The sequence below is a fragment of the Muscardinus avellanarius genome (genome assembly GCF_963383645.1).
Source record: "Muscardinus avellanarius genome assembly, chromosome: 5".
Classification (NCBI taxonomy): Eukaryota; Metazoa; Chordata; class Mammalia; order Rodentia; family Gliridae; genus Muscardinus; species Muscardinus avellanarius.
In genome coordinates, this window is record NC_137790.1 from 89,702,991 (window position 1) to 89,728,200 (window position 25,210).

The window sequence follows — 25,210 nt, forward strand, 5'->3', positions numbered from 1 at the left end:
CAGGATTCAGGAGGCCGAGACCAGAGGGTCGTGGTTTGTGGACGCTGGGGTGTAGCTTGGAGGTAGAATACCCCTGGGTTTCATCCTCAGTACCACAAAAAAAAAAAAAAAAGAAAAAAAAGAAAAAGAAAAAGAAAGAAAACAACTTAATTGGCCAATCAACCAACTAGTCGGTTGCCACTTAATTAGTTAACTTATTATAACTAGTTAATTTGCTACAGAGCTTCCTGCAGCACCCAAGCTTAGTTACTGTGATTAAGCCCATGTTGATTTCGTTTGTTGGGCCCAGTGCAGGTGCTCAGTCCAAATCTGTGGCCTCCTGCAGAATTTTTTTTCATACTCTTCCCTTCTAAGTTTACATTTCTTTTTCCTTACTTAGGGCAGCTTGTGCAGCTGGAAGAGAAGGGGCAGGGGTCGGTGCCCTGGTCAGTATATGGTGTCTACATCCAGGCTGCAGGTGGCCCCTTGGCGTTCCTGGTCATCATGGCCCTTTTCATGCTGAATGTGGGCAGCACTGCCTTCAGCACCTGGTGGCTGAGTTACTGGATCAAGCAAGGAAGTGGGGTAAGGTTGCTCAGTGGGAGGGGGTGTGTCTGAGAACAAGGTCATCTCTCCATAGCCTCTGGCTATACTTATGGAAACTCTAATAGTTTTCCCTTAAAGTAATGGAAAGCCTGGAGTGGTGGCCACAGTGCACCCCTATAACCTCAGCAGCTTAGCAAGACTGTCAGTGACCTAGCAAGACCCTGTTTCAAAACAAAAATTTTAAATGGGCTGGGAGTGTAGCTCAGAGGTCGGATACCCCAGAAACAATGGAAACACGACACGGTACCAAAATAATAAGTACAGTTTTTTTATGTTTTTTAGATCTGTTTAAAAATTAATTTTAAAAAGAAGCAATGAATAAGGACTTTTTCCAGGATGAAAAGATGAGTCTCTCTCTCTTTTTTTTTTTTTTTTTTTTGGTGGTGGTACTGGGGTTCCTGGAAGCCCCTCTACCTCCGGGCTACACTCCCAGACCTATTTTTACATTTTTATTTGGAAACAGGGTCTCCTAAGCCAGCGTGCGCGGCTGGCTTCGAACCTGCGTGGTCCTCCTGTCTCTGTCTCCCAAGTGCGGGGATTACAAGCGTGCGCTACCTCGCCCAGCTAAGATGAGTCTCTATGTAATCTCTTATAACTGAAAAGTATCCTTGACCAACCCACAAAGCCATATGGCTGGTCAGGGCACACTGCAGGCTTTCTCCTCGCATCCATTAGCAATGAGAGAAGGGGGTGACAAAGCCTGCCTTGCATTCGTGTGACCCCGTCCCAGGGCCATTCCCTGCTCCCTCCTCCTGAATGTGGCGGGGTCTCGCCTCACAGAGGTTTACCTCCACACAGAATGCCACGGTGACTCGAGGGAACCGGAGCTCTGTGAGCAACAGCATGAAGGACAACCCCCACATGCAGTACTACGCCAGCGTCTACGCCCTCTCCATGGCCGTCATGCTCATCCTGAAAGCCATCCGCGGGGTCGTCTTCGTCAAGGTAGGCCGTGGTGGGTGACCGCTGCTCCCCTTCTCCCTGGCTCAGACTTTGGCATGGCATCTCGTGTGTTTGAGTGCTGCAGGCTGGCTCTTGTTGAGACGCCCAGCCTTCTGCCATTGGTCACCCTTGCCTCCTAAGTGGGCCCCCTGCCTTGGGAGTGGATGGCGTACAGAGTGGGGTTCTGGACATGCAGGAATTGAGGTCTCTGGGCCCTGATGCCTTTGCCTCTGCTCCCTAGGGCACACTGCGAGCTTCCTCCCGGCTCCATGACGAGCTTTTCCGGAGGATCCTGAGGAGCCCCATGAAATTTTTTGATACTACCCCCACAGGAAGGATTCTCAACCGGTTTTCCAAAGACATGGATGAAGGTATTTCTCGCTGGCCCTTTGTTTCCTTCTCTAGAGCACAAACCAGAGCGCACGGTGCCCCTAGCCTACTCAGATGGTTCCCAAACACACAGCTCTGACTACCCTGAAATGCTGCTGTTTTCAGCAGAAGCCTTTCATCTGGGTTCTCACTCTGCCTTGTGCAGCTGGGGAGCAGGTTCAGAGGATGGAGTTAGCAGAGAGACTTTGGACAGAAACATCTGAGATTCCAAAGCACATGTTTACTCTAACCATGCATCGGTCCCTAGACATCTGTGACCGCTGACAGTTCTGTGCAAGCCCCAGAGCTTCATATTTCCCATCACCCAGAATGGTGACGATGCCTCCTGTCCTTTAGTAAGACGTTGCTGTGCAGGAAGCAGAGTGCTTAAGTGTTAACACACCTTATCCCGATCCACACAGCAGCCTGGTGAGGTAGGTGCTCGTTCAGCCAGTGAATACAGAGAAGGCCTGTGTCCAGACGGGTTAAGTAACTTGCCCAAGGTTATTCAGCTGTTGGGTGACCAAGCTGAGGAATGAGCACAGATCTCTTTGACCCCAGGGCTAGTGCTGTTTGCTACTGTATCGTGGCTGCCTCTGCAGCAGGGGTTTGTCTCGGGCATTGATAGGCTGGTGTAAAACATTAGCCAGAGGTCATAAGGCATCAGAACTGCCCCCAGTAACTGGTGCATAACACACACGTTCCCACTTCTGTTAAACACGGCCGCATATACAACGCATACAGAAACACAAATGAAGCCAAGACAGAAAAGTTTGATGCTATCGACACCTTCCAAGAGTGTGATACTCATTTGCTCATGGTCCTTGCAGTGGACGTGCGCCTGCCGTTCCAGGCTGAGATGTTCATCCAGAACGTCATCCTGGTGTTCTTCTGTGTTGGGATGATCGCGGGCGTCTTCCCGTGGTTCCTTGTGGCCGTGGGGCCCCTCATCATCCTCTTCGCAGTTCTGCACATCGTCTCCAGGTAAACAGTGGAGAATCGTGTCTGCCAGAGCAGGAGAGGAGCTGAGTAGCCAATCCACCTCCCTAACACCAAACCCATTTTATTATCAGGGTCCTGATTCGGGAGCTGAAGCGCCTGGACAACATCACACAGTCACCTTTCCTCTCCCACATCACATCCAGCATCCAGGGCCTTGCCACTATCCACGCCTACAACAAAGGGCAGGAGTTTCTGCACAGGTTAGTGCTCGTGGGGGCTGGGGGCTTGAAGAGAGCCAACGCTCCAGCATGGAGCAGGAGTCCAACAGGCCCTTCAGGGCCAGAGTTGGATTAGAAAACTCCATACTCAAGATATTAGTGAGCCGGGCATGATGGTGCACGCTTGTAATCTCAGCATTTGGGAGGCTGAGACAGGAGGATCATGGTTTGTGGATAGCCACAGATACTTAGTGAGGCGCTTTGCAACTCAGTGAGACCCTGTTTTGAAATACAGAATTAAAAAAAAAAAAGAAGAAATAGGACTGGGGCGCCGGGCGTGGTGGCTCACGCTTGTAATCCCTGCGCTTGGGAGGCTGAGACAGGAGGATCGCACAGGTTCGAAGCCAGCCTCGGCTACTTAGTGAGACCCTGTTTTCAAATAAAATATAAAATAGGTCTGGGAGTATAGCCCGAAGGTAGGAAGCCTCTGGGTTCTACCCCTAGTACCACACACACACACACACACACACACACACATAAATAGGACTGGGGATATAGCTCGGGGGTAGAATGCCCCTGGGTTCTATCCCTAGTACCGCATAAGTAAATAAATAAATAAATAAATAAATAAATAAGTAATTTGACAGAACAGTCTTTGATTAAAATTCAGTTGCTTGGTGGGAGTTACTTTTGAGTAAGATAAAAACACAGATTTTGAATCTTATTAGGTTGCTGAACTGAGAATTGAACCTAGGGGTATTCTACCACCAAGCTATACCTCCAGCCCTACTTTTTATTCTTTTTTTTTTTCTTCAAATGTTTTTATTTTTTATTTACTTATTTTTTACAGTACTGAGGATAGAACGCAGGGGCATTCTACCTCCAAGCTACACCCCCAGACCTATTTTTTATTCTTTATTTTGAAACAGTCTCTCTGCATTACAGAGTGTAGCCCAGAGGTAGAAGGGCTTCCAGGAATCCCAGGACCACCACCAAAAAAAAAAGATAGTCAGGTGTGGAGGAGCATGCTTGTAATTCCAGTACTTGGGAGGCTGAGACAGGAGGATTTCAGGTTTCTTGCCAGCCTCAGGCACTTAGTAAGGCCCTCCACAACTTAGTTAGATCCTGTCTCAAAATAAAGAATAAAAAGGCAGGGCGTGGAAGCGCACGCTTGTAATACCCACTTGGAAGGCGGAGACAGGAGGATCACGCAGGTTTAAAGCCAGTCTTGCTGGCTTAGGAGACCCCGTTTCCAAATAAAAATATAAAAATAGATCTGGGAGTATAACTCAGAGGTAGAAGGGTTTCCAGGAACCCCAGTATCACAATAATAAAAAAAAAAGAATAAAAAGGGCCAGGTGTGGTGGGCACGCTTGTAACCTCAACATTTGGGAGGCTGAGACAGAAGGATCGGGGTTTGTGAACAGCCTCAGCTACTATACTCACAGACCTATTTTATATTTTATTTGGAAACAGGGTCTCACTAAGTTGCTGACAGCCTCACTAAGTAGCTGAGGCTGGCTTTGAACCTGCGAAATCCTCCTGTCTCAGCCTCCCAAGTACTGGAATTACAAGCATGCCCCTCCACACCTGACTATTTTTTTTTTTTTTTTTTTTTGTGGTACTGGGGTTCCTGGAAGCCCTTCTACCTCTGGGCTACACTCCCAGACCTATTTTATATTTTTATTTGGAAACAGGGTCTCTTAAGCCAGCAAGGCTGGCTCCGAACCAGTGGGATCCTCCTGTCTCCTCCTCCCAAGCACGGGGATTACAAACATGTGCCACCACGCCCGGCTTTTTTTTTTTTTTTTTTAATAATAAATAGTAGTGAGCTGGGTGTGGTGGTGCACACTTGTAATCCCAGCATTTGGGAGGCTAAGAGAGAAGGATTGCAGTTCTTGGACAGGCTCAGCTACTTAGTAAGGCCCTTTGCAACACAGTGAGACTCTGTTTAAAAATAAAGAATAAGTTGGGCATGGTGGTGCATGCTTATAATCCCAGCATTCGGGAGACTGAAACTGGAGGATCGTGGTTCATGGACAGCCTCAGCTACTTAGTGAGGCCCTCCACAACTCAGTGAGACCCTGTTTCAAAATAAAGAATAAAAACTAGGGCAGAGGGTGTAGCTCAGAGGTCGAATGACCCTGGGTTCCATCCCTAGACCTGCAAAATACATACATACATACATACATACATACATACATACATACATGGTAGTAATTGATATTGGTCTTACATTTAATTGAGCCATTGATTGTTGTTTATGAAATTCTGCATAGGTAGTCATTCTGAAGGTCTCTCTTAAGAGATTGGAATAAATTTATCTAAGTAGCTGAGGCTGCCCTTGAACTATCATCCTTCAATCCTCCTGTCTTAGCCTCCAGAATGCTTGTGCCACCACACCCAGCCCCCGAGGTCTTTTTAAAACTTTATTTCTGAAACAGGATCTCATTAAGTTACTGAGGGTCTCATTTAGTGCTGGGGCTGGCCTCAAACCTGCAATTCTCTTGTCTCAGTCTCCCAAGTAATGTGATTATAGATTTGCACCACCACACCCAGCTGAAAAGTGATTTCTTTTTAAAGCAAAGTACATGGGCCCAGCAAAACTTCCTGTTCTAAAGTTCCAGTCGGCGAGGTCCCCTGAGCTCTGGGAGGTCAGACCTTTCTGGGACCCCTATGATGGCAGTGCTACGCTCCTTCAGCATGGAGTTTGCGAGTCCTCTTGCCATACTCCAGCTCCCTTCTGCTTGGCTCCATGGTGCTGGGGATCAAGTGCCACTCTGCCCGATGCAGGTGGTCTGCACACATCGCGCTTCTCACACTCACTCTAAGAGTTTCTTTTTCTTGGCCTTGACTCTTTCTGCTGTTTGCCATTGTTAACCTCTTTCTTTGAGGAAATGAGCCCTGACCTGCAGTATTTTTCTAAAGCTTAGCACAAGCCCCTTTGTTTGGGTCCTTTTCCCATGCTTCCATGCTCTTACTGTAGGTGTTTTTCTCTAATGTCTTTACTATGGCTTTTATTCTTCTTGGAAGGGTAACTCACTTTAGAACCCCGTGTCCTCCTGTGTGTGAGGCGTGGGATACTGCCCTCCTGAAGTTCCCCTGTCATTCTCTTGGCTTGAAACAGGAAGTATTGAATTATTTCCCCTACATTCTGGGGTGCACGGAAGCTCCAACATCATCCGTGAGCAGGATCGTGTGGTACTAAGTGCCCATTGTGTGTTCCATCCTCCTGACAGGTACCAGGAGCTCCTGGATGACAACCAAGCGCCCTTCTTCTTGTTCACCTGTGCGATGAGGTGGCTGGCCGTGCGGCTGGACCTCATCAGCATCGCCCTGATCACCACCACCGGGCTGATGATCGTCCTCATGCACGGGCAGATTCCCCCAGCCTACGCAGGTCTTGCCATCTCTTATGCTGTCCAGGTCAGTATCTGGGTTGGAGGCATTGTCTTTGCTTCTTTGAAACTTTCCTGTGTTGGCTTGGAGGTGACATGATGGGAGCAGGGTGCCCTAAGCCGTTGTTTCACCACTGGACCCTCAAGCGTCTCCTTGTTTGACCTGGCAGTAGCACTTTGGATTTGTCTGGGGCAGGTAGGGATAGGAGAAGGAGGGGTGAAATCTAGGAATAAGCGTCTGCTTAGGAAATAGGTGATATTTTCTTCATAAACAAACATTATTTTAAAAAGAATGTCACTTTTGTAAGCTTCTCACCACTATCTCATTTCTGATGCCTTTCTAATCTTCTAAGAAAAATCAAACCCCCAGCTGGAGATGTAGCTCAGTGTAGAGCACTTGCGTAGCATGTGCAAGGCCTGGTTCAATTCCTAATACTGCAAAAAGGAAAAGAACTATTAAATCCTTAATGTGCTGCTTATATGCTTTTTTTTTTAAGGCCCCTGATTTTCCCAAAACTTACATGCAAGTTCTTCAGGTCCCTAGGGATTCCTGACCTGAGGCACCTAGGGCTCTGTGTTCCTTTTTTTTCTCAGCTTACATCTCTTATCTTACTTTCCTGGAAACATTCTCACTAATGGATCACAAGTTGAAATCTCCATTTGTTGTGACTGCCACAAACAAGCTCAGATACGAGTGGGAGGTCCAGAAGAGACCGCAGCAGACATGTGTTACTGGAAATAAAAAGATGACAACAGGCTGGGCGCGGTGGTACATGCCTGTAATCGCAGTACTTGGGAGGTTGAGACAGGAGGATTTCAGGTTTGAGACCAGCCTCAGCAACTTAGTGAGGCTCTGGAAACCTACTAGAGGGACCCTGTTTCAAAATAAAATAGCAAAGATGACTAGAAGGTACAAAAATGACTAGAGAGTGCAAGAATATAGCACCAGCAGGACCCTGGTGCCACCTGCGTTTATCAAGTCCTTGATGAGGACCAGTGGGCGTGGTATTAGCTTAGAGAATGACAGGTCCTTGGCACCAGCTGCTGCAGGGACATGGGTAGTTCTTATAACTGAGTTGTGGTCCTCTAGATGTAAGCAGTTCTCACATTGCCTGCCATGCATCCATAATGAATTCTCTGTTGGATTTTTGCTTTCCATTATCAGCTGACGGGGCTGTTCCAGTTTACAGTGAGACTGGCCTCTGAGACAGAAGCTCGATTCACCTCGGTGGAGAGGATCAATCACTACATTAAGGTCAGATTGCTCCCGTCCTTTGCTATGACCTGGCCCTCGAGTCGCCTTGCCCCTTGCTGCCACAGATGGTGTGCAAGGAGGAGGCCTGTTCTCTCCACTCTACCCCACAGATGAGGACCAGTAGATTTCCAGCAGGCTGGCAGTAAAGATGAGAATACTCTAGGTGTTTCTAAATATATTTCTAAATTATGTCAGTTGGGCATGGTGACACACGCTTATAATCCCAGCATCTGGGAGGCTGAGACAGGAGGATCCAGGTTCAAGGTCAGCCTCAGATACTTAGTGAGGTCTTTTGCAATTCAGTGAAACTCTGTTTCAAAATAAAGAATAAAAAATAGGGCTGGAGGTATTTCTCGGAGGTAGAATGTCCCTGGGTTACATCCCCACTACTGTAAAAAAAATTAAATAAATAAAGTCTAGTTGGAACTTTATGTCCATTGGCTAGTTTCCAGAATGTTCCAACACTTATCATTTCAGGTTAGCTGACAAATGTAACATTTTCCTTACTTTGTTTAAAACCATGTATCATTTTAATTCTTAGTCTAGTCCAGTTGTTCTCAGCCAGGGATAGCCATCATGAACCTTTGGCAAAGACTTTTTTTTTTTTTTTTTTTTCGTGGTGCCGGGGATGGAACCCAGAGGTTTTCTACCTTTGGGCTACAATCCCAGACCTACTTTGTATTTTTTATTTGGAAACAGGGTCTCACTAAGTTGCTGAGAGCCTCACTAAGTAGCTGAGGCTGGCTTCGAACCTGCGCAGTCCTTCTGTCTCAGCCTCCCAAGCGCGGGGATTATGAGCGTGTGCCACCACGCCCGGCTTGGCAAAGACTTTTAACACAAACCTCCTCTCTGGAGATTGTGACACCAGAGGCCAGGGGTGGGAGCCAAGCCTCTGCAGTTTTAAAAGCTTCGTAGCCAATTCTAAAATGGATTCCCAATGTCAAAACAAGTAGATTCTGGTGATGTTAAAAGTATGGTTATTTTCTTCTTCAGTTTTGCCATGAGGTGGCATCTTGCTGGGGGTCCTAATTTGAATTCTCCCCCCCCTCCCCGGTACTGGGGATGGAACCCAGGGACCTTCTACCTCTGAGATATACCCCCAATCCTATTTTTTATTCTTTATTTTGAAACAGGGTCTCACTGAGTTGTAGATGGCCTAAGTAGCTGAGGCTGTCCGTGAACCCCAATCCTCCTGTCTCCGCCTCCCGAATGCTGGGATTACAAGCATGCACCACCACGCCTGGCTCTGATTTGAATTCTAAAGGCAGTTTTCTATGGAAGGAAGCAGAGTCATGAGTAGTTAGGATTCTCAAACTCATTTTTCAAGAGTCACCTATTTGGTGAACTTCCCTGAGAACATATACCAGTATTTGTGCCAATGTTGACATGGGAAAAATTGATTCTGAATTCCAAGTAATTGACTTAGTATAGTTTTGAAAAACGACTCTTACAACTGAGGACTTAGGTAAATAAACTGCATTTCTTTGCAGAGATGTGCTTCATCACTGATGTGTTTTGACACTGAGCCTCACTGGCTGTCGATGTTTCGTTTGTGTGTGTGTGTGTGTGTGTGTGTGTGTGTGTGTGTGTGTGTGTGTGTGTTACTAGGGATTGAACCCAAAGCATTCTACCTCCAAGCTACACCCCCTCACACTTCTTCTTGTTTTGAAATAGGGTCTTGCTATGTTGCTAAGAGTCTCGCTATGTTGCAGAAGCTATCCTTGATCCTCTGATCCTCCTCTCAACCTTCAATTCTTATTTCTTCCTCTGTTTCTAGCTGGGCCCAGGCCAGCTCCTGATGTAGCCTGGCCCAGGGGTTCTACTTTAATTGCACTTGGAAAATTGTGCAAAAGTAAAAGAGAGAGTCCATGTCTTTTCTTAGGAAAGAGCATAAACCTCAGGCAACCTATGTCATGGGGCAGAGGAAAACAGTGGCCTGGAGTGTCAACAATTCCTTAGGCAGATTTTTGTGAAGCCACTCTCTAGCCCAATGTTACTGTCACCCAAATCTAAATCTGTACATAAAGCAGAGATATTTATTTATTTATTTTTGCGGGTCTGGGGATGAACCCAGAGGCATTTGACCTCCGAGCTACATGCCCTGCCCAGTTTTTTATTCTTTATTTTGAAACAGGGTCTCACTGAGTTATGGAGGGCCTTGCTAAATAGCTGAGGCTGTCTGCGAACCGTGATCCTCTGGTCTCAGCCTCCCAAATGCTGGGATTATAAGCGTGTGCCACCACGCCTGGCGGAGAGAGAGATAATTATTTAAAACAAAATAATTGCCTCTAAAAAGAGGATTAAAGGCCTATCTCATTTATTTTTACTTATTTATTTTATTTATTTTTGGTGGTACTGGGGATGGAACTCAGGGGCTTTCTACCTCCGGGCTATACTCTCAGACCTATTTTATATTTTATTTGGAAACAGGGTCTCACTGAGTTGCTGAGAGCCTCACTAAGTTGCTGAGAGCCTCACTAAGTAACTGAGGCTGGCTTCAAACTTGTGCGATCCTCCTGTCTCAGTCTCCCGAGCGCGGGGATTACAAGCCTGCACCACCACGCCCAGCGGCCTGTCTCATTTAAGGGGTGCTGTAGGCATTAGAATCCTGACCTGCTAAGGCCAGCCCTTGGTAGAAGAGTGTGAGGGCTGCAGGGTGCAGGGAGCAGGGTGCAGGGAGCAGGGAGCAGGGAGCAGGGTACAGGGAGCAGGGTGGGCCTATGAATGAGCTTCACATTCTCCAGCACCATCATACTTAGGCTTTGAACATTTTTCTGAAATGTGGCTTCATATAAGATCAAGTATTGGGATTACAGGCATGCACCACCATGCCCACATTATCATATATTTCTTAATTTAAACATGATTATTCTCCTAAGAATGTCAGGGTGCAATCTATATCTGGTAATAGCTGCTCTTCATGTTTAGATATTGCCCCTGTGCCTGGTGATGTGGCCTGTGGAGGACACGTGTATGCACATGAGTATGTAGCATTGAGTTGCTGGTGGTTCCAAGGGCAGGATGGTAGTCAGTGGTGGACGCCGCTCAAACCAGTCGTTCCTGAGGATTGTCTTCCCACACTAGTCCAGCCTGAATGCCTGTCCCTGACACAGTCTTTTCACATTGGAGTTTTAGACTTCAATCTCTATTCCCTCCCCCCTCCGCAACACTACAGTTATTGGCCCTTCCAATAAGGCTGTGAGCTCCATGTCTAATTACCAAAGAGTTTTAGAACATTGTGAGGTGTGGCTGTTGTTGACAAAATTACCTAGGCAATTACAGAACAACCTTTTAAAGCTGGAATGGATTCCTCAGGTCCTCTAACCCAGCCCCCATAATTTATAGGTGAGAAAATAAGCACGGGGCATGGTGGCGCATGCCTATAATCCTGGTACTTGGGAGGCTGAGACAAAAGGTTCACAGATTTAAGGCCATTTCATCAACTTAGCAAGACCCTGTCACAATGTGCCGGGCATGCATGGTGGCACATGCTAATAATCCCAGTACTAGGGAGGCTGAGACAGGAGGACTATAGGCCAAGAACAGCCAAAGGAACTTGGTAAAGCCCTTGGCAAAGTAGCGAGATCCTGTTCCAGAATAAAAAATAAAAAATGAGCCAGGTGTGGTAGCACACACCTGTAATCCCAGTATTTGGGAAACTGAGACAAGAGGATCTCAGGTTTAAATCCAGCCTCAGCAATTTAGTGAGGACCTCCATAACTTAGTGAGACCCTATTTGTTTGTTTATTAGTTTATTTTTTGTGGTACTGGGGATGGAACCCAGGGGCTTTTCTGCCTCCAGGCTATATTCCCAGACCTATTTTTTTTTTATATACTTTATTTGGAAACAGGGTCTCCTTAAGTTGCTGAGGGCCTCACTAAGTAGCTGAGGCTGACTTTGAACCTGTACAATCAATCTTCCTGTCTCAGCCTCCCAAGAACTGGGATTACAAGTGTGCGCCACCATGCCTGGTATACCCTGGTTTTTGTTGTTGTTGTGGTGGTGGTGGTGGTTTTTTTGGTAGAACTGGGGTTCCTGGAAACCCTTCTACCTCCGGGCTACACTCCCAGACCTATTTTTTATATTTTTACTTGGAAACAGGGTCTCTCAAGCCAATGAGGCTGGCTTCAAACCTGTGCGATCCTCCTGTCGCTGCCTCCCAAGCGCGGAGAATACAAGCATGTGCCACCACGCACGGCTGTACCCTGTTTTTCTTTTTTGTGGTGGTACTGGGGTTCCTGGAAGCCCTTCTACCTCTGGGCTATACTCCCAGACCTATTTTATATTTTTTATTTGGAAACAGGGTCTCTTAAGCCAGCGAGGCTGGCTCTAAACCAGCGCGATCCTCCTGTCTCTGCCTCCCAAGTGCAGGGATTATAAGCGTGTGCCACAATGCCCGGCTGTACCCTGTTTTAAAATAAAACAAAATAAGGCTAGTTGTGTAGCTCTAAGGTAGAATATCCCTGAATTCAGCCCAATTTGTAATCCCAGCATTCAGGAGGCTGAGACTGGAGGATCGCGGTTCGCGGACAGCCTCAGCTACTTAGTGAGGCCCTTTGCAACTCCGTGAGACCCTATTTCAAAATAAAGAACAAAAAATAGGGCAGGGGGTGTAGCTTGGAGGTCAAATGCCCCTGGGTTCCATCCCCAGACCTGCAGAAAAAAAAAAAAAAAAGAAGAAAAGAAGAAAGAAAAGAAGAAAAAAAAAAAAAGAATGTCCCTGGATTCAATTCCCACTACCACAATTAAAAAAAAAAAAATAGAGCTGGAGGTGTAGCTTGGAGGTAGGACATCTCTGGATTCTATCCCCAGTACTAAAAAAACAAACAATATTGATAATAATAATAAATAAATAAACCTATGACACTAAGACCTAGAGAGAAGTGGCATGTACAGACCATGCAGGTATTAATGGCAAAATTGGAATTGGAGTCTGTGTCAATTGAATTCACCAAGATATGTCAGAGTGCCAGGATGTGATTGGATGATCAGTGTTGGTTTTCATACTTTGGACTTAATTTAGGCCAGTGGTGTTCAAATGGTGAGACCCTCTTTCTTTCTCTCTCTCTCTCTTTCTTTCTTTCTCTCTCTCTCTCTCTCTCTCTCTCTCTCTCTCTCTCTCTCTCTTTCTTTCTTTCTTTCTTTCTTTCTTTCTTTCTTTCTTTCGAACCTAGGGGCATTGTACCTCTGAGCTACATCCCCAGCCCTATTCTTTAGTCTTTTTCTTTTTGAAACAGAGTCTCACTGAGTTGTGAAGGGCCTCACAAAGCAGCTGAGGCTGTCCACAAACCATGATCCTCAGTCTCCGCCTCCTGAATGCTGGGATTACAAGCATGCACCACCATGCCTGGCCCAATGAGACCCTATTTCAATTGGGGTGTTTTAAAAAATTCCTGTAAAGACTGTGATTGGCCAGGCATGGTGGCCAATACTTGGGAGGTTGAGACAGGAGTACCGCAGGTTCCAGGACAACCTCAGTAACATAGTGAGACTCTCAGCAACCTAGCAAGACCCTGTTTCAAAACAAAAAATAAAAAGGGTTGGGGGTATAGCTCAAAGTTAGAATGCCCCTGGGTTTAATCCCCAGTACCACAAAAAAATAAATAAAACTGGTTGAAGAAGAGTGGGAGACTCTCCCTTGGCCCCCACAGCAGTCGCAGAGAATTCCTTAGAGAGGAAACAGTTTAAAACCAGGGCTATCCCCAGTTGCCACTTAGTGACCATTGGCCAGTAGCCACAGTCTCTGACTGTCCAGTTTGGCAGTGGTGAGTGTTTACTGCCAAGGCTTCTTTTGTAGCCGAGAGTCATGGTGGCTGTGGCTCCAGTGGGCGTCTCTGTGACAGGCCTGTCTGTTCCCGGAGCATCTGCTGTCAGTGTGAACCAGCCACTTCTGTCTCCCCAGACTCTATCCTTGGAAGCACCTGCCCGAATCAAGAACAAGGCTCCGCCCCTCGACTGGCCCCAGGAGGGAGAGGTGACCTTTGAGAATGCAGAGATGAGGTACCGAGAAAATCTCCCCCTGGTCTTGAAGAAAGTGTCCTTCACCATCAAACCCAAGGAGAAGATTGGCATCGTGGGGCGGACGGGGTCAGGTAAGGATGGAAAAGGACTCTCTGGAGAAACACTGGAAGCCATCAGAACCTAGTTTACAATCAGCATTTAACGTGCGTGCGTGTGTGTGTGTGTGTGTGTGTGTTGTGTGGATTGAACCCAAGGGCATTCTACCTTCGACCTATAGTCTTCCCCTTTATAAAACTTTGTTTTAGAAACAGTCTCAGTAGGTTGCTGAAAGTCTTACTATTTTTGAGACGGCTCTCAAACCTGCCAAATACTAGGATTACAGGCGTGCACCACCACACCCGGCTTAATGGCTTACTGAATATCACTTTAATTCCTTTGAATCAGATCCCTGCCAGATAAGTGATTAGTTTCTCAGGCCCTTTCAAAACTAGCTTCCTAGGTTAGTTTTTAATCTTGCTTTTATGACACTTAGGGCTTTTTGTAGTCATAAAAGTCTGTCTTCTCCAAGCAGAATGCTGGAAATATACAACAAAGCACAACAGAGGACCGTGCCCGTGACTCCTCTCCCCAGGGATCAGCACGGTTACATTTTGGTGGATATCTTTTGTTAGTTTCTTTCCTGTTAACACGTTTACAAAAATGGGTCATTTTGTATAGTTTTATGACCTTTTTTCTAACGATCAGTATTTTCACATGTCATTTGATGATTGTGTTGCAGCATAATACAGATTTCTATCTTATGGATGTACCCCAGTGGATATTTAATCCCCAACTGGTAGGGAATTGATGTCATTTTTTCATGATTACAGCTCTCACTGCAGTCCACATCCCTATTACTTACTATGAAGTCAAAATATGTGAAGAGTTTGTAAGACTTAGTGATGTATTGCTAGTATAGCCTCATGTTTTTCAGGAGTTTGCACAGTATGAAACTCCAAATAAGGAAACCATGTTCTTTTGAAGACAGAAATTATTCTTGTGATCTTTTATCTGTTGTAAAGAAATGTAGAATTGTGTCAGGTACATTGGCACATTTGTAATCTCAGCTATTTGGGAGACTGAGGGAGGAGGACCACAGTCTGAGGTCAACCTGGACAACTTAGCTAGACCCTGTCTCAAATAAAAAAAGAAAAATGGGTGGGGGTATAGCTCAGTGGCAGAATGCCCCTGGATTCTATCCCTAGCACAAAAACTTTAAAAAGGAACTAGAGAATTAGCCTTCATTTTAGGCATTTTACTTCACTCTTAGTACCATATCACTGTATACCCTTTAGATTTCTAAGGTCAAGACCCAAGTAATTTTTTTCTTTTTCCTTCCTCAGTGGCATTTCAAAGGTTGAGTCTTACCTTCTATTACTAACCCATTAGTTCTTGTATGAGAATTCTCTTTGGTTCATTTATCTGCAGCTTTCTGGGCTCTGTACTTTCTTGGCATCAGAATTCTTTAAGCTTAGCTGAGCGTGGTGGCGCACGCTTGTAATCCCTGTGCTTGGGAGGCTGAGACAGGAGGATTGCGGTTCACAAACAGCCTCAGCTACTTAGTGAGGCCTGTTGCAATTCAGTGAGACACGGTTTCAAAATAAATAATAAAAAAATAGGGCTGGGGGTGTAGCTTGGAGGTAGAATGTCCCTGGGTTCCATCCCCAGTACTGCAAAAAAAAAAAAAAAAGAAAAAAAAAAGAAAAAGAAAAGAAAAGAAAACAATGATAAGTAGTCTGACTCATAAAGTCTCAGGTCCCCAGGCTCTGCCACGGTTATAAGCAAAGATGACACGTCAGAGCTCATAGCCCTTCTCACCGGCACATTCTATCAGCACAAGGCAGTCTAGAGGCAGAGAGCTATAAAGCCTTCCCACCTGGCTGGTTCAGACCTAGCACGTTCTTTTCAAGGGGCAACTTAACCCACCTCTCCATGTCTGTGAGCACCATCCCTTTCTATGCTTATACTTTAGAGTCCTGCATCAGCCCAAAGGGAGTGTCTCCCACACCTCCTTATAGCCAGGTAAGCAGCCAAGTCTCCCAGAGTCGTTCATTCCTAGGAGAACTGTCCTGCTGCATGGTCCAGGTTTCCCAACTCATTTCTAATAGAAATGCGAAGATTGCTGCATTAGGAAGGTAGATGCTTGTTGGGGTTTCTTTCTTTCTTTTGTAATGCTGGGGATGAAACCCAGAGGCTACACTCCCAGACCTATTTTATATTTTATTTGGAAACAGGGTCTCACTAAGTTGCTGAGAGCCTCACTAAGTAGCTGAGGCTGGCTTTGAACCTGCGCAATCCCCTGTCTCAGCCTCCCAAGAACTGGGATTACAAGCCTGCGCCACCACGCCCAGCTGGGGTTTCCATTAGGTTGCTAACAGGGTCCTGCCCAGGGTACAATTCTCCACTGCAGGCATGTGACTGCAGACACTGAGGAAAGGTCATTTCTTTGTACCCTCAGTAACGACTGTGGAGACAGAGTCCTGGTAAGCTCACTGAAGCTCCCATGAGGACTTTTTCAGAACATGGAGACAGGAGAAGGGTAGGCTCGGCAGGTGGGGTCCGGCCAAGGAGAATAGCAGCAAGGGCTGGAACTGATTGTAGCTCTCAATCAAAACCATGGGTCTGAATTGTAGAAAGCTTTGTTTTTGCTGTTTTGATCTTGTATTATATGGAGGGAGATATTTAAATGTTTATATCCTTTGACATAGCAATTTCAGGTCTGAGGATCTATATCAAGGAAATTGTCTGAGGTCAGAGGAACTTTGAGCACTGGGTCTAGGCCACAGCAGGATTACAATAAGCTTACCTAAATGAAGTGCCCAGCATTAGCGCACTGGATTAATAAGTAAGAATACATACAGATGATGAAGTAGGTTGGATCCCTTAAACTCTTATCCGGAACAGCCTGGATGAGAGCTGGTTGTACAAGGTTAAGTGAGCAGAACAGTGACAGTATTGCATCTCAGGGATGATCTCAACTTCAATGTGTCAAAAGTTAGAGTTGTGCCGGGCACGGTGGAGCACACGCTTGTAATCCCCGCTCTTGGGAGGTGGAGACAGGAGGATCCCGCAGGTTCGAAGCCAGCTGCGCTGCCTTAAGAGACCCTGTTTCCAAATAAAAATATAAAAAGTAGGTCTGGGAGTGTAGCCTGGAGGTAGAAGGATTTCCAGGAACCCCAGTACCACCAAAAAAAAAAAAAAAAAGTTAGAGTTGTGAGTGTATGGGAGATGGACATTGTCTTTCTATATTACATAGCTTTTCAACTTCAGTTTCAGGTAGGAAAAATCATCCTTCCTGTCTATAATACTGAACTCATTATTTTATCCAACAAGCCTGCTTCTCTGTCACAGGGCCCAGGCATAGGTGAGTCAGCCACAGCCAGGGATCTGCTCAAGCCCAAGCCCCCTTCCCCCTGCTGTGGTGAGGAGAGGTCTTGCCTTCGTTTCTCTCACAGCCACAATAAGCGGTTGAGAAAAAGGAACCTCTTGTCCTCTGGTGTGCCCCCAGCTGCGTGCGGGAGCCCCCGCTCCCCTCAGTCTGCCTGAGAAGCACTGGGCAGTGGTGAAGCAGCTGTGTTCCCATTTAGCTCTCAAGAAGGTGGCCTCGTCTCTCCCACTTCTCAGACTGGTGCTGTGCATTAAATGGTTGCTGTTTGTTTGCTTGTTTGTTTGTTTGTTTGTTTTATGGTGGTGAAGATTGAACTCAGGGACATTCTACCTCCAAGCTGCACCCCTATTTTATTTTTTATTTGGAAACAGGGTCTTGCTAAGTTGCTGACAGCCTCACTGAGTTGCTGGAGCTGGCTTCACATCTGTAATACTCTTGTCTCAACCTTCCAAAATTGCCTGCTTTTTACTTCAGGTTAAATGCGTTTTTCTGTTTCTGTTGTTTTATGCATTATCTCAGTCAATCAGTGGAAAGAAAGCTTGACTAGGAAGAGAAAAAGAGATGATTTTCCCCGAGGATACACCAGTATGGTCTCCCTGAAGTTGCTAATAGAGCACCTTTCTGCCTGTCTTCCGCTCACCAGGGAAGTCCTCTCTGGGCATGGCCCTCTTCCGTCTGGTGGAGCTATCTGGAGGCTGCATCAAGATCGATGGGGTGAGAATCAGTGACATTGGCCTTGCTGACCTCCGAAGCAAGCTCTCCATCATCCCTCAAGAGCCGGTGCTGTTCAGTGGCACAGTCAGGTGAGGCCTTGGGCACCTGCTTGCTTCCTGCCTGAGAATCCAGCACCCAGACCTGCAGCCTCAGCTCTGCCCGGTGCTTTACCTCTGTACTATGTGCTTTCTGTTGCAGAAGTGGGAGGCAGCTCTGCTGCGTGAGCCTCTTTATTAACTAAGTGGGCCAGGAAGGCCTAGCAGCAAATGGTTAAGTGATCTGAGATTTGGATTCAGACAACTACCATTCTTAAGCCTGTTTCCTCACCCCTAAAATGAGGATACTTTTGAGACCTATTGTATAGATTGAATTCATACAAACAGTATAAGCACAGAGCTTGGGCAGTGGCATGCATTCGTAAGTGGAATCTGCTACCATCAGCTTCGTCACCCTCAGCCTCCGGCTGCCATCCTAGCTGGCATGCTGAAAGTTAAGCTCTAAGGATGTCTTTCAGGCATTTTCACCCCTCATACTTTTTTTTTTTTTTTTTTTTTGGTGGTACTGGGGTACTGGGGGTGGAACCCAGAAGCTTTCTACCTCCAGGCTATAATCCCAGACCCCCATTTTATATTTTATTTGGAAACAGGGTCTCACTAAATTGCTGAGAGCCTCACTAAGTAGCTGAGGCTGGCTTCAAACCTGCGTGATCGTCCTGTCTCAGCCTCCCAAGTGCAGGGATTACAAGTGTGCGCCACCACGCCCGGCTCCCTCATACTTTTTCATTGTCTAGTGTTTCCCCCTGTCCTTTTTTGGTGCATGGGATAGAACCCAGGGCCTCACATGTGCTAGGCAAGTGCTTTACCACTGAGCTACATGCATCCACGTCTCTCTTTTCTTTTTTCTTTTTTCTTTTTTCTTTTTTTTTTTTTTTTTGGTTTTGGGGAACCCAGGGACATTCTTCCCCTAGTCCCTTTTATTTTTTGCTTTGAAACAGGGTTTTGCGAGGTCACTGGGAGTTTTGCTACATTGCTGAGGCTGCTCTTGAACTTAGGACCCTTCTAATCCTCCAGTCTCGGCCTCCCAAAGTACTAGGATTACAGGCACGCACCACCACACCTGGCTTTTCTTTTATTTTTTTTTATTTATTTATTTATTTATTTATTTATTTATTTATTTATTTATTTATTTTTGTAGTGCTGGGGATTGAACCCAGAGGGATTCTACATCCAAACTATACCTTCACTCCTATTTTATTTTTCATTTGGAAATAAGGCCTCAAGTTGCAGAGGGTCTTGCTAAGTTCTGAGGCTTGCCTGGAACATGTGATTGTCCTGTGTCATCCTCCCAAGTACTGAGATTACAGCCATATGCCACCACGCCTATCTCACTTGACCTTTTTTAGTGTAAACTGGCAGACAGGGAAGAGAGCAAGTGAGTTTTCGTGTTTCTTCCTCTTATAATAAGGGCACTAATGCCATCATGAGAACACCATCCTCAGGACCTTTTCTAAATTTACCTCCAGAAGGCTCCACCTTTAATACTTCACAGAAACTTACAAACTCTGAATCCATGTAGTAAATAAACTGAACTCTACCCACTTTTCAAACAGTCACCTTGGGAGTGTTTATTTTGTGAATCATTCTCTTCTGGTACTAAGGTAACAAAGTCATACAAGCAGTGTCAGAAGATAATTAGAAAGCTGGGCGTGGCAAACACTTGTAATCTCAGTACTTGGGAGGCGAGACAGGAGGATTGCAAGTTCGAGAACAGCCTCAGCTACTTAGTGAGGCTCTCTGCAACTTAGTGAGACCTTGTTTCAAAATAAAGAATAAGCCGGGTGTGGTGGTGCACGCTTGTAATCCCCGCCCTTGGGAGGCTGAGACAGGAGAATCGCGCAGGTTCGAAGCCAGCCTCAGCTACTTAGTAAGGCTCTCAGCAACTTAGTGAGACCCTGTTTCCAAATAAAATATTAAAAAGATCTGGGAGTATAGCCCGGAGGTAGAAAGCGTCTGGGTTCAATCCCCAGTACCAAAAAAAAAAAAAAGAGAATTAATAATGATTTTAGTATAAACTTAAGAAATCAGTATTGTGTCTGCTGTCCCCATACATTTGTTTTTAGATCCAAGAACACTTTTAGGGGAAATTTTCCCTTTTAATATTTGACTAAAGACAAAAGCACCATGTGTGTGTGTGTTTGTTTGTTTGTTTATTTGTTTGTGGTACTGGGGATAGAACCCCAAGACATATTACCGATAAGCTATCCAGTCCTTTTTTATTTTTATTTTATTTTACTTTTTGTGGGCCTGGGAATGGAACCCAGGGGCATTTGACCTCTGAGCTACAACCCCTGCCCTATATTTTTCTTCTTTATTTTGAAACAGGGTCTCACTAAGTTGCAGAGGGCTTCACTAAATAGCTGAGGCTGTCTGCGAACCGTAATCCTCTGGTCTCAGCCTCCTGAATGCTGGGATTACAAGCATACGCCACCATGCCCAGCTTATTCTTATTTTGAAACAGGGTCTCACTAGTTTAATGAGAGTCTCACTACTTGTTGAAGCTGTCGTCAAACCTGCGATCTTCCTGTCTCAGCCTCCCAAGTACTGCTATTACAGGCGTGCACCACTACACCTGGTGAACTGTGTGTTTTTGTGTTTTTGTTATTTTAGTTATCACTTTTTTTTTTTTTTTTTTTTTTGTGGTACTGGGGTTCCTGGAAGCCCTTCTACCTCTGGGCTACACTCTTTTTATTTGGAAACAGGGTTTCTTAAGCCAGAGTGGCTGGCTTCAAACCTGCGTGATCCTCCCGTCTCTGCCTCCCAAGCACAGGGATTACAAGCGTGCACCACGCCCAGCTAGTTATCACTTTTGATAATTAAGGAATAAGGCTTGCTAAACTTTAAGGACCTCACTAATAGCGGAGGCTGTGAACCACAATCCTACTGTCTCAGCCTCCTGAATGCTGGGATGACAAGAATGCACCATCACGCCCAGCTAGGACACCTGTTTTAATGTTAAAAGCTTACAGCCCTTCACTTGGGTTCATTGATCAGGAGTTTCAGAGTTCGTGCTTAAGACTTGAGTGTGCTGCATGCAGCTGTGTATGTAAAATGTCATTGAAATGTGGCTCTTGTGCAATTAGGACCATTTGTTACTGTCTCCTGAGAGAGACTTGCTGTCTGTGGACACACTCAGGAGTTGGCATGCTGCTGCCCAGAAAACTGTAGTCACTGCAGTCAAAGCGTAGCTATGTAAGCTGAGAAGTTTCTGTAAGCTTAATTTTCTGCCAGCTCTATTTTAGCCTTTTCAGTCAATAGTAGACACTGAAAAAATTGAATCCCAAAGCATCTTCCTTTCATCCCAAAGAACATTCAGCTTTGCATATTCTTTTGCTTCTCCTACCGGGAGGCTGAAGACTTGTTTCCCAAAGCCAAGCCGAGGCAAATCGGTTGTGCCTCAGCTGCCTCCTGGAGTCTGAACTTGGAAACTGTGTTCCCACCACTGTCAACCAGCGCTGGGGGTGGGTACATCTTGAGATGCTAGTGAACAATTAAAACTTTTTGAAAAGAGCTCTTAGAGGAAGAGCAAGGTGAAAACCGAAATCAAGCAAACAAAACTCAGAACGTCACAGGGGATAAATTCTTGTATTAAACTGTATGTAAATAAAATCTCAATGATAGATGAGATGACTTGGGGCCATATCCTTCCCTGGATTGGCCAGAATCTCAGTCCACTCCCCATATCTGCATCCCAGCCTTCTCTCTTCTGTCTGGGTTTGAGCTCTCAGGCCTGGGCTTCTGCAACTGTCCTTTCCTCTGCCTTGTCCCCATATTGTTAGCTTCAAGAAGAGAAGCAGCAGGAACAGGCCTCAGATGATTTGCCGGCCTCCGCCTCCCACGGAACCACGCAGCACTCTGCTTTCCTCTCCCTTACTGGAGATTTCTGTCCTCCTGGTGTCAGGAAGCCAGGCCTGGCCTCTGCCTTCCCCAGCCCAAGGGCTTTCCATCCTGTGAACCCTCTGCAACCTGGTCAGGCTGGGGCCCAGTTGCTCTGCAGTGAGACCATCACCTCCAGCTGTCACTCTAGTCTGTCCCTTGAGTCCTGGTGCCCCTTGATTAGCAAGAAACAGTGTTCTCAGTTTTTCTAGTTCAGGCACCCTCTCCCATTTGATCTGCTCATTCCATTTTCTTACTTTTTTTTTTTTTTTTTGGTGGTACTGGGGGTGGAACCCAGAGGCTTTCTACCTCCGGGCTATACTCTCAGATCCATTTATATTGGAAACAGGGTCTCACTAAGTTGCTGAGAGCCTCACTAAGTAGCTGAGGCTGGCTTCGAACCTGTGTGATCCTCCTGTCTCAGCCTCCCAAGCGTGGGGATTACAAGCGTGCGCCACCACGCCCGGCTCGTTTTCTTACTTTTAAGGAGTATCTGTAAGCCCTCAGCTCACAGTCACAGCAGAAACGACCGGCTCCATCACTGGTTCATTCTGCTTTGGTTCATCCTGGGCCCAGAGCACCTCCACACAGAAGCACCTCGTACTCTAGATGGCATGGAAGGTACTACAGACTAGCTGAAGCACTTTCTTTTTTCTTTTTTTTTTCTTTTTTTTTTTTTGTGGTACTGGGGGTGGAACCCAGAGTCTTTCTACCTCTGGGCTATGCTCCCAGACCTATTTTATATTTTATTTGGAAACAGGGTCTCACTAAGTTGCTGAGAGCCTCACTCAGTAGCTGAGGCCGGCTTCGAACCTGCGCGATCCTCCTGTCTCGGTCTCCCAAGCGCGGGGATTACAAGCGTGCGCCACCACGCCCGGCCTAGCTGAAGCACTTTCTTAGAATCTCAGGTTCTTTCAGTTGCCCCTGATTTCTTCTGTCATTTATTTAAGGGGCCTCTTTTTCCCTTTAGCAATCTTCCTGTAGATTTGGGGACCCCCCAAATTTAGTCTCTATCTGAAAGTAACACTGAACTCAACTACTTAGCAACTGACATTTGTTAAAAAGTTTTTCTGTGCCACACTGCGGGATGATTTGAGAAGAAAAAGGACAGGAAATGGAGTGTGGTTCAGTGGAGTGTGGTTCAGTGGCATGAGGCTCTGGTTTGTTCCCCGGCATCACACACACACACACACACACACACACACACACACACACACAACAGGGCAAACCGGGCATGGTGGCACACACACCTGTAATCCCAATACTTGGGAAGGCTGAGCAGGATAGCAGGTTCAAAGACAACCTCAGAAACTTGGTGAAACCCTGTTTGAACATAGAAGCCGGGAGTAGTAGAACATGCTTGTAGTAGAACAGCGTTTGGGAGGCCGAGACAGGAGGATCGCTGTTCACGGACAGCCTCCGCTACTTAGGCCCTTTGCAACTCAGTGAGACCCTGTTTCAAAATAATGAATAAAAAATATGGCTGGGCCTGGCATGGTGGCGCACACTTGTAATCCCCACGCTTGGGAGGCTGGGACAGGAGGATCACATAGGTTCGAAGCCAGCCTCAGCTACTTGGGCTCTCAGCAACTTAGTGAGACCCTGTTTCCAAATAAAGTATAAAATAGGTCTGGGAGTGTAGCCCAGAGGTAGGAAAGTCCCTGGGTTCCACCCCTAGTACCACCAAAAAAAATAATAATAATAATAATAGGGCTGCAGGTGTCGCTCGAGGTAGAATGCCCCTGGGTTCCATCCCCAGTACCACAAAGAGAGAGAGAGAAAGAAAAGCGTAGGGGTATAACACAGGTAGAATGTCTGTAGGCTCAATCCCCAGTACTCCCCCCCAAAATAGAGCATTCTTCTAAGTTTGTACATATAGAGAGATGGTGTGTGTGTGTGTGTGTGTGTGTGTGTGTGTGTGTGTGTGTTTTATTGGGGATTTAACCAAGGGGCATTCTAACTCTGAGTTCCACCATATTTTATTCTGTGTGTGGGGGGGTACTTTTCTGTGTGATCCTCCTGTCTCAGCCTCCCAAGCACTGGGATTACAAGCGTGCACCACCACACCCAGCCTTATTTTTTATTTTGAAACAAGGTCTCACTAAGTTGCATAGAGCTTCACTAAGTAGCTGAGGCTGTCCTCAAACCTGCAATCCTCCTGTCTCAGCCTCCCAAGTACTAGGATACAACTGTGTGTCACCACACCCAGCTGAGAGATGTATTTTAACATAAATGGACATAGGAAAAATGTAGAATGATATATGCCAAAATGCTCACAGAATTTGTTTCTAGAGTTATCATTAATGAACTGATTTCTGCTTTTTTGTTTATTTTTGTGGTACTGGGGAGTCTTGTACATGCTAGGCAAGTGCTCTGCCACTGAGCTACATCTCCGCATCTCCCGTCCTTTTTATTTTTATTTATTTTTTTTTTTGGTGGGGGTGGAACCCAGGGGCTTTCTACCTCCAGGTTATACTCCCAGCCCTATTTTATACTTTATTTGGAAACAGGGTCTCACTAGGTTGCTGAGATCCTCACTAAGTAGCTGAGGCTGGCTTCGAAACTGTGCGATCCTCCTGTCTCAGCGTCCCAAGCGCTGGGATTACAAGCGTGCGCCACCACGCCTGGCTTTAAATTTTTTTTGTATAATAAAAACATAATAAATATAATAAAAGTTATATCAAGTTTTATAGAGAAGATAGGGAGGCCTAGTTTGTCCTGAGCCTTCCTTCTGTGGCTGGTTGGGGAGTGAGCCTGTGTGAGCCTCTGTGACCCTCAGGGTCAGGGTCCTCTCTGCTCGGTGTGTATATTAAACTCTCCCCACAAGCAGCCGTTGCAGTTTTTTGTTTGTTTGTTTGGTTGGTTGGTTGGGTCTTTGTTTGTTTTACTGGTTGGTTGGTTCATTGGTTGGTTGGTTGGTACTGGGGGTTGAACCCAGGGGCATTCTATCTCCAAGCTACATTCCCAGCCCAATTTTTATTTTGAAACAGGATCTCCCCAGTTTGATGAGTCTCACTGCTTGTGGAGGCTGTCCTTGAACCTGCAATCCTCCTGTCTCAGCCTCCCAAGCACTGGGATTACAGGCGTATGCCACCACGCCGACCAGCCATTGCGGTTTGCTTCAACACTGGTCCCTGAGAAACCCTGGTATGTTTCTCCCTAGATCGAATTTGGACCCCTTCAACCAGTACACTGAAGACCAGATCTGGGATGCCCTGGAAAGGACGCACATGAAAGAATGTGTAAGTGAAGTGCTGAGGGAGAGTCGTGCTGGAGCTGTAAGCTGGGACTGTAGGAGTGCTGCTGTCACTCTGCAGACTGCTCTGGCTCCCTCTGCCAAGCAGCTGTCTTACCCTGTACTCCAGGATGTCTGCAGAAAAGTGTTTCTGGCAGGGCTTTCCAGGCATTTCAGATATATCCTAAAAGCTGGTCTGTCCTGGTCCCACCTCCCACACTGCCCATGGTC

General features: G+C 46.1%; 1 protein-coding gene across 1 annotated transcript in view; it reads left to right on the forward strand.

The window, feature by feature from the left end:
• Positions 1–25,210, forward strand: part of ABCC5 (ATP binding cassette subfamily C member 5) — a gene marked incomplete at both ends in the record, with an annotated part of 92,524 nt that overhangs the window by 62,989 nt on the left and 4,325 nt on the right. The window contains 10 exons of the mRNA XM_080696878.1: positions 380–564; positions 1,384–1,530; positions 1,769–1,898; positions 2,727–2,880; positions 2,970–3,098; positions 6,296–6,482; positions 7,620–7,709; positions 13,613–13,802; positions 17,742–17,901; positions 24,908–24,986. Coding sequence (XP_080553004.1) covers positions 380–564; positions 1,384–1,530; positions 1,769–1,898; positions 2,727–2,880; positions 2,970–3,098; positions 6,296–6,482; positions 7,620–7,709; positions 13,613–13,802; positions 17,742–17,901; positions 24,908–24,986 — 1,451 coding nt within the window. The remainder of the gene's footprint in view (positions 1–379; positions 565–1,383; positions 1,531–1,768; positions 1,899–2,726; positions 2,881–2,969; positions 3,099–6,295; positions 6,483–7,619; positions 7,710–13,612; positions 13,803–17,741; positions 17,902–24,907; positions 24,987–25,210) is intronic.